We start from the raw sequence: 12,648 nt of genomic DNA on the forward strand, positions 1-12,648 counted from the left end.
CTCGCCGCCGCCGCCTCTCACCGCCCGACTCGCCCGCCTCCCTCCCACGGCACACCAGCCAATGTCTCACGGCACAGTAGTGTGCCGCGGAACACCAGTTGGGAAACACTGACTTAGAGAAGGCTCTGAAATATTGGCCCTGAGGCTTGAATTTGTTTTGTATGGGGTAGTTTTATTTGACGTTTTAATGTGTTCATAAGCAGCTCTGAGGTTTTTTCTTTGAAAGATGAAGTGTTCTAGAAATGGAAATAATAATAATAATAGTGGTAAGTAGTAGTAGTAAAAATAGTAAATCTCACAATGGGGAAAAATGGTGCATAGACGTTCCATTGTGGTGACTGTAACCTCGGTTTAAGTTGCCATTTTGCAATTAGTTTATATATCCGAGTTTCTTTTTGCCCCTTTCCTTTTTTTGAGTTTTATTTATTTATTAACATTCTAATGTTACATCGGTAAACATTATCATATTGCATCACAAGGCTTATTATAAAATAGTTTTCAGCATATATACAAAGTTTATATACCTAAAGAAAAGAAACAAGGAGAAAAAACTATTCCAAAATCATATAGGTACCAACACTTTGGACTTCCTGTCTATCCTGTTGTATATTCCTTTTTTACAAATGAATGTACTCTTCTTATTGTATATTTCTTTACATTTTATCTAATACATTCCTATATCAATATGTACCCTTGGTCTTATTTCTCAACTCAGTCTCTCTCCAGCGTCAATCGAACGCTAGCATATATCTGAGTTTTTCGCACTGGCAGAGAGGCGCTTTGGAGATTCCTCTCCATGGAGAGGTTTCCCAGCTTTCCGGCCCTTTATTTCTGAACAGCACCCTTTTTCCATTTTGCAGGCACACTGTGGCTTGGGGAAAGTGTGCCTTGTCTGAATTTGACGGGGTGTCAGATTGTTCCGGGTCCTTGTAGTGGAGAACTTTCTTCCTGCCCTCAAGCTGTGGGACTGGGTGCAGGGGAAGCCAAACCACAGAAATTTAAGGAGACCAGGTGCTCTCAAGGGGAGAGGAAGGGAAGGAGGAATGGAGAGATCCTTCTGGTTGTCTTTGCAGAGAATAGCGCCACCTTTTCCTTGAAGCCAAGGATAGGAGGAGGGATGGAGCCTGTGGCTTTGGGGAGAGCATCTCCCATCTCTCTTGTTTCCCCCCAAACTGTGCAAATCTGGTGGGCGTGGAACGAGGAGCAGTGAATGAGTAAGCGCGTGGTTTAAGAAAACGTTGTCATCCTTTGACGCTAATAATTGAAAAAACGGCTTTTCATCTTGGCAGATCCCCACCGCTGCCAAAAAAGGGATCTCTCTTGGATTTCTGCCACCGCCGTTGACGTCCACCTCGAATTCGTGGGGTGGTCTCCCGCCTCCGGTTCTACACCCAATTCAAATGCCACCCCTTGTTCCTTCCTCCATCCTCTGAGAAGATTCAGGACAAAGACAGAAAGTCCATCATCATCATCATCCTCATCCTTATCATAAAATAATAATAATTTCTTATTTATACCTGACCCATCTGACTAGGTTTCCCCAGCCACTTTGGGCAGCTTCCAACGAAATATTAAAAACACAAGAAAACATTAGACATTTAAACCTTCACTAAAGAGGGCCGCCTTCAGATGTCTTCTAAAAGTCAGATAGTTGTTTATTTCCTTGACATCTGATGAGGGGGTGTTCCACAGGTGGGCGCCACCACCGAGAAGGCCCTCTGTCTGGTTCCCTGTAGCTTTGCTTCTCGCAGGGAGGGAACCGCCAGAAGGCCCTCGGAGCTGGACCTCAGTGTCTGGGCAGAACGATAGGGGTGGAGACGCTCCTTCAGGTATACTGGGCCGAGGCCGTTTAGGGCTTTAAAGGTCAGCACAACACTTTGAATTGTGCTTGGAAACGTGCTGGGAGCCAGTGTAGGTCTTTCAAGACCGGTGTTATGTGGTCTCGGCAGCCGCCCCCAGTCACCAGTCTAGCTCCCCCATTCTGGATTAGTTGTAGTTTCCGGGTCACCTTCAAAGGTAGCCCCAAGTAGAGCGCATTGCAGTAGTCCAAGCGGGAGATAACCAGAGCATACACCACTCTGGCCAGACAGTCTGTGGGCAGGTAGGGTCTCATCCTGCGTAACAGATGGAGCTGGCAGACAGCCGCCCTGGACACAGAATTGACCTGCGCCTCCATGGACAGCTCTGAGTCCAGAATGATCCCCAGGCTGCGCACCTGGTCCTTCAGGGGCACAGTTACCCCATTCAGGACCAGGGAGTCCCACACACCTGCCCGCCCCCTGTCCCCCCCAAACCATCATTCCTTTAATGCTTGATGGTTCTCCACCCACCTTCCCTCTGTATTTTTGTCTGAAGCTGCCCAGAGTGGCTGGGGCATCGCAGTCAGATGAGTGGGCTAATAATACATTATTATTAATAATACAGTGGATGCTCGGGTTGCGAATGTGATCCGTGTGGGAGGCACGTTTGCAACCCACAGTGCCGCATCTGCTAACGCGCGGGTTGCGATTTGGTGCTTCTGCGCATGCGCAAAGCGCGATTTAAAAGAGGAATGGACAAATTCACAGCAGAGGAGAGGCCTCTCGACGGCTCGCTCTTCCTCCACGGTCAGAGGAAGCCGTGCTTCTGAATCTTCTCTCCGCCCTCCACAAACGATTGTGCATGAAGCAGATGTCAATTGATCTGTATTGATCAGAGGAAGGACATACACAGAATCCTGTCCCCTTGGGGCCTGGGTCCTGTTCAGGGCCACTGCAGCTGTCGGTGCCAAAGAGTCGTGAATGCTGGAGGTGCTGAGTTGTGGCCCTGGCTGCAGGGTCCCCAAGACCACCCAGCGCATGGTGGAGGCTTCATTCTGCTGCATTCGGAGACGGTCTTGTCCGGGTTTGGCCCAGAGTGTCCCGATTGGCAGCTGTTCGATGTTAGCTCCGGGGTCAAATCACGGGACTGTGCCATTGTATGCCTTCCTTAGAGTGGGGTCACTGCAAGAGGCCTACTGTTTATGGTACATAAAATATGCAGGACACCCCAATTTTAACGGGGAGCTGGGCAGGGCAAGTGGCAAAGAGCAACAGACGCTTTGTGGACCTTTCAGGGTAAGTGTTTCCTGGGTTAGGCCCCTTTCTGTTTCCTGGTAAGAGAGCGTGTCTCATGCGAAGGTCTGACTACAAGCAAGTCTTTTAGCAGCCCCCCCCCCACTTTTTAATTTTTCTTTTTATTCCTGTGAAGCATTTTGCTCGGTTTTTGGAGAAGCCTCATCTCTTCCCCCCTTTAATTTTTACGCAAAGGCGTGTGCCAGTTTGGATGCATTCCAAATGCAATTAATTTCCCTTTTTTGCTCCTGCCTGGGAGTGGCTCAGCTCCCTCTGGATGGCTGACCGAGGTTTTTTTTGATGGGTCTTGCGGTTGCAAATATCAATTATGCATGTGGGCTGACATTTCCGGATGGGAATCGCAAAGGGAGCCGTCTGGGCTTCTCTGCGCAGAGGCCGAGAGCGGAGCTGCTGCGTAAGGGATCTCTGATCCCTCCATTGCCACCGGATCCCCTTCCCAGTCCAGGGGGGTGTTTGGCATTTGCTCTGCTTCCCCTCAAGCCAGCGGGCAGCATGGTGTGCTCTTCGTGCTTCAAAAGGGGCTTGTTTTTGATATCATTCATAGAAGTGAAGGGCTGGAAGGGACCTCCAGGGGCCTTGTAGTCTAACCCCCTGCAACGCAGGAATCGCAGCTAAAGATTATGACAAATCTCCAAGGAAGGAGAGTCCTCCACCTCCCAAGGAAGTTCCTTCAAACGGCTCTTACCGTCAGAAAGTTCTTTTGTTAGCACAAAATTGGAAAACGGATGCCATACCTAATATAAGTGATTGGCAGATCATATTAGCAAATTATGCCGAGCTCGCTAGAATAACTGGGAGAATAAGAGATCAAGATGAACAGAAACTTCATGACAACTGGGTTAAATATTGGATATATATCAGGACCAAACTTTAAATGACACTAGCGGGACTGGAAATAACTCTAACAGTAAAAGGCTATTATGTAAAAGAGATAAAATACGTGAATATAAAGTTTATTTGATACTTACCAAAGGAGTGGAAGGAAGTCCAAAGCTCGGCAGAGCCTAAAATAAATGTATTTATGAATGAATATATTTTGTGCAATTTAAGTATTGGATTTTGTATAAGTTTATATGTATATATGTATAATATCAATAAAAATGTATCAGTAAAAAAACAACAACAGAAAGTTCTTCCTGATGTTTAGTTGGAATCTCCTCTCCTGTAACTTGAAGCCATGGGTTCGAGTCCTGCCCTCCAGAGCAGAAGAAAGCTCTTCCATGTGACAACCCTTGAGATATTTGAAGAGGGCTCTCCTATCTCCTCTCAGCCTCCTCTTTTCCAGGCTAAACATAGCCAGCTCCTTCGACCGCTCCTCATCAGGCTTCGTGTCCAGACTCTTGATCATCTTCATCGCCTTCCTCTGCACACCTTCCAGCTTGTCAACATCCAACTCCTCGAAAGATTCCATCAACGGGCTCTCTGGAAATTTTTTACATATCACTTGGGAAGACAGGCAAACTAAAGCCAGTGTACTGGAAGAAGCAAAGATCACCAGAGTCGAAGCAATGATTCTTCAACATCTTGAAAGACTTACCCCTGGCTCCCAGGACGTTTCTGAGCACAATTCAAAGTGTTGGTGCTGACCTTGAAAGCCCTAAAAGGCCTCGGTCCAGTAGACCTGAAGGAGCGTCTCCACCTCCATCGTTCTGCCCGGACACTGAGGTCCAGCACCGAGGGCCTTCTGGCGGTTCCCTCATTGCAAGAAGTGAGGCTACAGGGAACCAGACAGAGGGCCTTCTCGGTGGTGGCGCCCGCCCTGTGGAACGCCCTCCCACCAGGTGTCAAGGAAATAAATTACCATCGGACTTTCAGAAGACATCTGGAGGCAGCTCTGTTTAGGGAAGCTTTTAAAATTTGATAAATCATTGTATTTTAATATTATGCTGGAAGCTGGGGAAACCCGGCCAGATGGGTGGGGTACAAAAATAATTTTTTATTACTACTACTACTACTACTATCATCTGAGTTTCTTTCTTTTTTTTTAAATGCATTTTTATTGAAGTTATACACACACAAAAAACAGACATATATGAGAATACAGAGAAAAAATTACAAAGAAAAAAGAAAAAAAAGAAAAACCACACATCCGAAAAAAGAAAAACACACAATCTGAACTTCCCTCCGTCCTTTTGATAAGTATCAAATATCTCCTTCCATTACGTATTTGATTTTCAATCTATAGTCTTAAATTCACTCGCTGGTCGTATTGTTCTAACCCCGTCAATTCACTTTAAGCATTTATTCCAATATATTTCCAAAATTTACTCCAATTTTTCAGAAATTTCTGTTCATCCTGATCTCTTATTTTACCTGTTAGTTTGTCAAGCTCAGCATAATTTACCATTCTAATCTGCCAGTCCTTTATGTTGGGGATGGTTTCCACTTTCCAATATTGTGCCAACATAATTCTCGCTGCTGTGGTGGCGTAGAGGAATATCGTCCTATCTTCCTTTTTAATTTCTTTATCCATCATTCCCAACAGGAAGGCTTCAGGCCTCTTGGGAAAGGTATACTTAAATATTTTTTTAAGTTCATTATAAATTAATTCCCAAAAGCCTTTCACCTTTTTACATGTCCACCATAAATGATATAGGTCACCCTCCACCTCGCCACATTTCCAGCATCTCTTATCCTTTAATCTATACATTTTGGCCAATTTCACAGGGGTGTGGTACCATCTATATAGCATCTTCCAGATATTTTCTCTCAATGCCATACATGCTGTGAACTTTATGTTACAATTCCAAACTTCAATCCACCTTTCAAAATCAATATTGTAACCAAAGTCAATTGCCCATTTAATCATTGCCTCCTTCACCTCCTCATCTTTTGTGTACCACTCTAGTAATATATCATAAATTCTGAGTTTCTAATACCGCAACCCTGGTCTGGCCTTGGTTGAATTCTGTCCGTCGGGGGCAGAAAACGTTGACAGTGCTGGGGGGGGGGAGGCGTGGAGCTCTTCTGCTCCAGCTTTCTGCCTCCTGTTCCTCTGACCCCTCCTCCCCCCCCCCCAGCCAAAATAGGGCCGGCTGCCCTGGGCCTCCCTCTCTAAGCCCCATTACTCACGCCGGGTGCCCATGAATGGCTTTGCAGCGGTTGCCATGGGGCCCCTCCAGACCCTTTTGTTTTTTGGGGGGCAGGGGCTGCCGGGGAAAGAATCCCTGAATTAACACGCAGGGCACACCCCCGGAGGCCCCGTCTGGCCCTGGGGTTCGGCTTTTGGGAGTCAACCCGCCTTGGGGTCTCAAGTCCACTTCTAAGTGCCCCCCCTCTTGCCCCCCGGGGTGTGTGATGCCCTTTTCCAACCCACAGCGGAGAGGCTCTCGAAGGCTCCCAGCCTCAATGGCTCATCATCATCATCCTCGTGTTTAATTTGTATACCGTCTTTCTATCTTGCAATACTCAAGGTGCTTTACAAGCTGAAGAAACAAAAAATGCACATCTTATAACAATCCAATGCAATACAAAAATGTGATAATAAAACATAACTTTAAAATAGGCAGCCTACATCAAAAAGTAACATTCCGCAGCGGAAGGGGCTCCTGATTTCCGCAGTCGGAAGCAACGGACGCCGCCGGGGGCCGGAAAGGGCAGGACCCGGGGAGAGGGCTGCTCTCGCACTCGGATCCTTCTTGCGGGGTTCCCATGACAGGCCCCTGGAGGGTCACTATGAGAAAAGGGTGCTGGGCCGGATAGGCCCCTTTGGGCCTGATCCTGCCCCAGTGCTTCCCATGCTCTTATGCCTTTTATTATTATTATTATTAAGTTTATTTTACAACACATACACAGTCGTAAAACTAAACATAAAAGTAGCAATACACAATCAAAAAACAAAACAAACAAACAAATGAATACAAATAAAACATAATGACATACGGAATCTTACACAGATCAAATAGTCAACAATATATATAATTTCACTTCTTCTTTTCTTCCAATTGACTTCCTTCATCCTCAACACGGTTCTCTTTTCGGTTTTGGTAAACTGTTTCCTTCTTAGTTCATTATTACCCCATTTTCTTTCTGTTTCTCTTTCTGCTTTTAGCTTTTATACCAAAATACAGTGGTACCTCGGGTTACGTACTTAATTCATTCCGGAGCTCCGTTCTTAACCTGAAACTGCTGTTCTTAACCTGAAGCACCACTTTAGCTAATGGGGCCTCCTGCTGCTGCCGCGCCACCCGAGCACGATTTCTGTTCTCGTCCTGAAGCAAAGTTCTTAACCTGAAGCACTATTTCTGGGTTAGCGGAGTCTGTAACCTGAAGCGAATGCAACCCAAGGTACCACTGTGTCCCAATTATGATGTACCATAATTGGGACACAGGTGGCGCTGTGGGTTAAACCACAGAGCCTAGGACTTGCCGATCAGAAGGTCGGTGGTTCAAATCCCCGCAATGACGGGGTGAGCTCCCGTTGCTCGGTCCCTGCTCCTGCCAACCTAGCAGTTTGAAAGCATGTCAAAGTGCAAGTAGATAAATAGGTACCGCTCTAGCGGGAAGGTAAACGGCGTTTCCATGCGCTGCTCTGGTTTGCCAGAAGCGGCTTAGTCCTGCTGGCCACATGACCCGGAAGCTGTACACCGGCTTCCTCGGCCAATAAAGCGAGAAGAGCGCCGCAACCCCAGAGTCGGCCACGACTGGACCTAATGGTCAGGGGTCCCTTTACCTTTACCTAAAACATGCCATATTACTTATTACCGGGATTGATTAGACTATGGGCAGTACATTCATCTTGTATTTGTATTTGGTTTGAGTAACAGTCTGGAGGCAGAATTAAAGAGAATCAGACCTTGAAGGCCAGCACATGGGAAACCACACAAAATTTATAATTGGCTATGTAATTGATTTGTGTTTGAATTGGTATTGCTATTTGGTATTAATATAATATGGTGCATATTGGATTTTTGTATAGTCGCACCTCGGGTTACAGACGCTTCGGGTTGCACAATTTCAGGTTGCGCACCTCGCCGAACCCAGAAGTACCGGAACAGTTACTTCCGGGTTTTGGTGCATGCGCAGAAGCGCTAAATCACGTTTTGCGCATGTGCAGAAGCGCCGATTGCAACCCGCGCTTGCACAGACGCGCGGGTCACGGGTTGCGAACGCTGCGGGTTGCGAACGTGCTTCCCGCACGGATCACATTCACAACCTGAGCGTCCACTGTAATTGAAAATAAATAAATTTATTTAACTAAAAAAAGAGAAGATTGGTAGAGGTGGGTGGGGCCCCTGGAGGTCATGCATTCCAACCCACCGTGATGCACGAATTGCCGCTAACCGCCGTCCGTTCCTTTCTCCTCAGTGACTTCCTGATCCTCCCAGGCTTCATCGACTTCACGGCGGACGAGGTGGTGAGTTCGAGTTCTGCATGGGGCAGCGCCGTTTACTAGGTGGGGCTGCCTGAGGGGTCCCAGGGGGCTGAGTCATGCGGCTGCTCCCCTCTCCCCTTGGTGGGAGCTGCAAGGGGGCTTTCCCCCAGCCTTTCACCCCCACTAAATTCCCCGGCCATCCCTCTTCCCATGTGGGTCACGACGCCCCCTAACCTTTCCCTTCCTTCCCAAAGAAATGAGTCCCCTGGTGTAGGTGTTGGGAATCATTTTGCTCTTCACTCTTTTGCAATATTTTTGTGATTTTACTATATGGTTTTCATGGAATCGTAGAGTTGGACGGGGCCCTCCAGGGCTCATCCAGCCCAACCCCCTCCAGTGCAGGAATCTCCACTAAAGCATCCCTGGCAAAAGATGCCCATCCAAGCTCTGCTGGAAAACCTCCAGGGAAGGAGAGTCAGGTGGCTCCTTTGTGATTAATAATAATAATAATAATAATAATAATAATAATAATATACGCTGCCCATCTGGCTGGGTTTCCCCAGCCACTCTGGGCGGCTCCCAACAGAATACTAAAAACTTGTTAAAATTATTAAAAACTCGATAAAATTATTAAAAACTCGATAAAATTATTAAAAACACAATACAAATTTTAAAACACGATATTGTTGTACATTCTGTGATCCAGCGGTATATGTTATTTTTTTATATAAATAGGCAAACTTTCTTTTTCTAAAAAAAAAGCAGCAACAGGCTTCGAATACACCATAAAAGGGGGGTGGCTTACCTGGCCCCCACAGGGTTTGCCTTGCGTTCTTGGGGACCCCGCCAGCCTCTCCCCACCTGATCAGGGCTGGGCCCTCAAAACATCTGGGAGGGGGCGCCGGTTTGGGGAGCGCTGGCGTGGCGCAGCCTATGCGGGGGGGGGGAGGCTGCCGACCCTGCGGAGATAATCTCGTCAAGGCTAATTAGGCCAAATGGAGTCGGCGCCTAATCGGCCGGCCGGGACGGTGAAGGTCAGGCGGCCGGCCGAGGCGAGAAACGCTGGGGGGGGGAGCCCTCTCCTTCACGGTACTAGAGTTCCCAACGACCCTGGGAAACTAGGATTCTTTGAAAGGGACAAAATGAGAGACGTCTCCAGTTGGGAATTCTTCAAGGAATATTTCAAAAGCAGTTGCTGCAATCTCAGTACAGCAGCCACCTTGGAATAACTTCGGTAGATACTATACGTTAAGAAAAATAGATAGGAACAGCCTTACTGAACAGGCAGCCCTGTTCAGGGAAGTTTTTAACGTGTGATATTTTAATGTATTTTTAGTCTTTGTTTGTTGGAAGCCACTCAGAGTGGCTGGGGTACAAATAATAAATTATTATTTTTATTATTATTATTACTCTTGTAATAATAAAACAGACAAGTTTAATCAATGAGTTTATTAATATGGGGGGAAATTGGACGGGATGGGAAGTCATATGTCTATGGAGAAATTTATCGTTTGAAAACACACACCCCTTTTTGTGTGTGATAGTTTTTTTGCGCGCGCCCCCAGCATGGCCAAACTCGGCCCTCCAGATGTTTTGGGACTACAACTCCCATCATCCCTGACCACTGGTCCTGTTAGCTAGGGATGCTGGGAGTTGTAGTCCCAAAACATCTGGAGGGCCGAATTTGGCCATGCCTGCCCATAAGCTCATCCCCGGCGCATTCAAACAGCATTATTCAGATCAGCGGTTCACACGACCTACTAAGGAGAATAACCACACAATTTAAAAAAAAAAAAAATGAGTTTCCCCTTTCTTCAAAGCCCAATGGAAACTATTTAGTGCAATGAATTTGACAGAACTGATGAACTTTACCCAGGGATATCGGTTTTTCAAAGTCAGAAAGTCATTGAAAACTTCAGGGAAGTTTTTAATGTGTGACATTTTGATGTATTTTTAATCTTTGTTGGAAGCCGCCCAGAGTGGCTGGGGAAACCCAGCCGGATGGGCAGGGTACAAATAATAAATTTTTATTCTTATTCTTATTATTCTTATTCTTATTATTATTATTATTTTCATTGACACCCCCTGCACCTCCCTGCCACCCCCTTGCCTCTTGGCACCCCCGCCCAGGTTCTTGCGCTGCCTTCCAGGGGGCGAGAGCGCCCGCTTGGAGAACCTCTGGTGCCGAGTGTCTCTTTGGGGTTTGGGGGCGCCCTGGGGGTTGGGCCGGATGACCCTTGGGGTCTCTTCCATCCCTCCACCCCCCTCTCCCTCCTCCTCAGGACCTGACCTCGGCCTTGACCCGCAAGATCACCCTCAAGACGCCTCTCATCTCCTCCCCGATGGACACGGTGACCGAGTCGGACATGGCCATTGCGATGGCGGTGAGTGGCCGTCCCCAGAGAGAGAAGGGCCTCCCAGGGGGTGGGGGTGGCCCCCAGCTCTGTTTTCACAACTTCCCCCCAGCAAGAGTCCTGGGGAGGCAGTTTTGCCCGTGGGTCTGGGGCAGTGGGGTCCAAACTTTTTCCAAAGAGGGCCAGATTTGATGAAGTGAAGGGCCAAACAAAGGATTGAAATTGGTGACCTTTGTAGGATTTTACCCCACAGTGGGTTGTTGAGGTTTTTTTAAGTTGGTGAGGTTTATTTTAGGATTTTACCCCAGGAAATAAACTGCCACCAGGGGGGGGGCTGGATTAGACCAACCGGTGGGCTGGATTAGGCCCCCCGAAACAGACTTTGCCTGGGGGCATTCGCACAGACACACAGATTTACTGATATGACACCCTTTCCATGGTTAAAAGGAGGCTCTGCGTGGGGAGAAAACGGCACCCGGAGCTTTGGAGTGGGGTGGGGAATCTGGGGGGCTGGGACCAGGGAGAATGCAGCCTCTGTGACTTTGTCGTTTCCCCCCCCCCATCTCCCCCCTGCAGCTCATGGGCGGCATTGGGATCATCCATCACAACTGCACCCCGGAATTCCAGGCCAACGAGGTCCGGAAAGTCAAGGTGAGCGCCCGGATTTGGGGCTGGCGAAGGGCTCCGTATTGGGGTGGGGACAGAGCCGCGCGGCCCCGGGGTAGTTGCGGGGAGCAGGCCCACTCCTCCCCCCTGGCTGGCCGAAAAAGCAAGGAAGGGTTTGTAAGATGATGCCTGGCAGGGAGGAAGCGGGCAGCAGGGGAAAGTTTTTCTCGCCCTCTCTTTTTAAAATTAAGTTTTATAATTTTATATTCAACACAATTATCATAAACACAATTTAAAAATTCACCAACCTCCTTTTCTGATTCTTTAAATATTTGCTCCTTCTGCTTATTTTGTTTACCTTGATTTTAAAAATCTTCCAACTAAACATTCTTACATTCTTACCATTTTTATACTATATCTTTCCAAATTACACCTTATGTTTTGTTGTTTTCCCAATCATTGCTCCTTGACTTACACACTTCCCCCCTTAATTGTGTTTACTCAAACCCCGCTAGTGAGTCCGTTTCTTTACAGTATTTCCGCAAGCACATCTTAAACGGTTCCCAGTCTTCTAAAAAGTCTTTATTGTCCTTGCCTCTGAGTTTCCCCATAAGCTTCGCCATTTCGGCGCAGTCCATAAGTTCCGCTTGCCATTCTTCTTTTGATGGCATCTTGCCACCCCCCCATTTCTGGGCTAGTAAAATCCCTAGCCGCTCTCTTAAAACATCAGAATTTGTGGGCCTCAGATGGATCTGAGTGCGGGAAGGCTCAGGGCAGGTAAAAGAAAGCCCTTTGTCGCGGACCAGAGTTGATCTGCGGAACTCCTTGCTGAAGGATGGCTTTAAAAGAGGATTGGACACATTTATGGAGGATGTGAACTGTGTGGGAGACACATCCTGGAGGAAGGCAAGGTGTTTCCTGGTGCCACCCCAGTTTATCCTGGGGGGGGGGGGTCCCTGGCCTTGGATTCTCCTGGCACAGGAATTGGCAAGGTTTACGATACTATGGGATAATCTTTATTGTCATTGTCCCATACAGAACAATGAAATTGGGGGGGGGGGAATCTACATAAGACATTAAAAACCAACAAGCCTGCTACCCCAGCTATCCCAACCTGGTTAGCCCCCTAAAAACTCTGATACCCCATTTTTAAATACAATATACTCACATAAAGACTACCTTAAAGTAAAGGTAAAGGGAACCCTGACCATTAGGTCCAGTCGTGACCGACTCTGGGGTTGCGGCGCTCATCTCGCTTTAC

General features: G+C 47.4%; 1 protein-coding gene across 4 annotated transcripts in view; it reads left to right on the forward strand.

Annotated features, from left to right (window-relative positions):
- The window catches only part of IMPDH1 (inosine monophosphate dehydrogenase 1), a 64,892-nt gene that overhangs the window by 28,905 nt on the left and 23,339 nt on the right, over window positions 1-12,648 (forward strand). For all 4 annotated transcript variants that reach the window (XM_081210218.1, XM_081210219.1, XM_081210217.1 and 1 more), the window contains exons 3-5: window positions 8,421-8,469; window positions 10,710-10,811; window positions 11,358-11,432. In XM_081210218.1, coding sequence (XP_081066344.1) covers window positions 8,421-8,469; window positions 10,710-10,811; window positions 11,358-11,432 — 226 coding nt within the window. The remainder of the gene's footprint in view (window positions 1-8,420; window positions 8,470-10,709; window positions 10,812-11,357; window positions 11,433-12,648) is intronic.

Source organism: Podarcis bocagei (assembly GCF_964188305.1).
Source record: "Podarcis bocagei genome assembly, chromosome: 10".
NCBI classification, from domain to species: domain Eukaryota; kingdom Metazoa; phylum Chordata; class Lepidosauria; order Squamata; family Lacertidae; genus Podarcis; species Podarcis bocagei.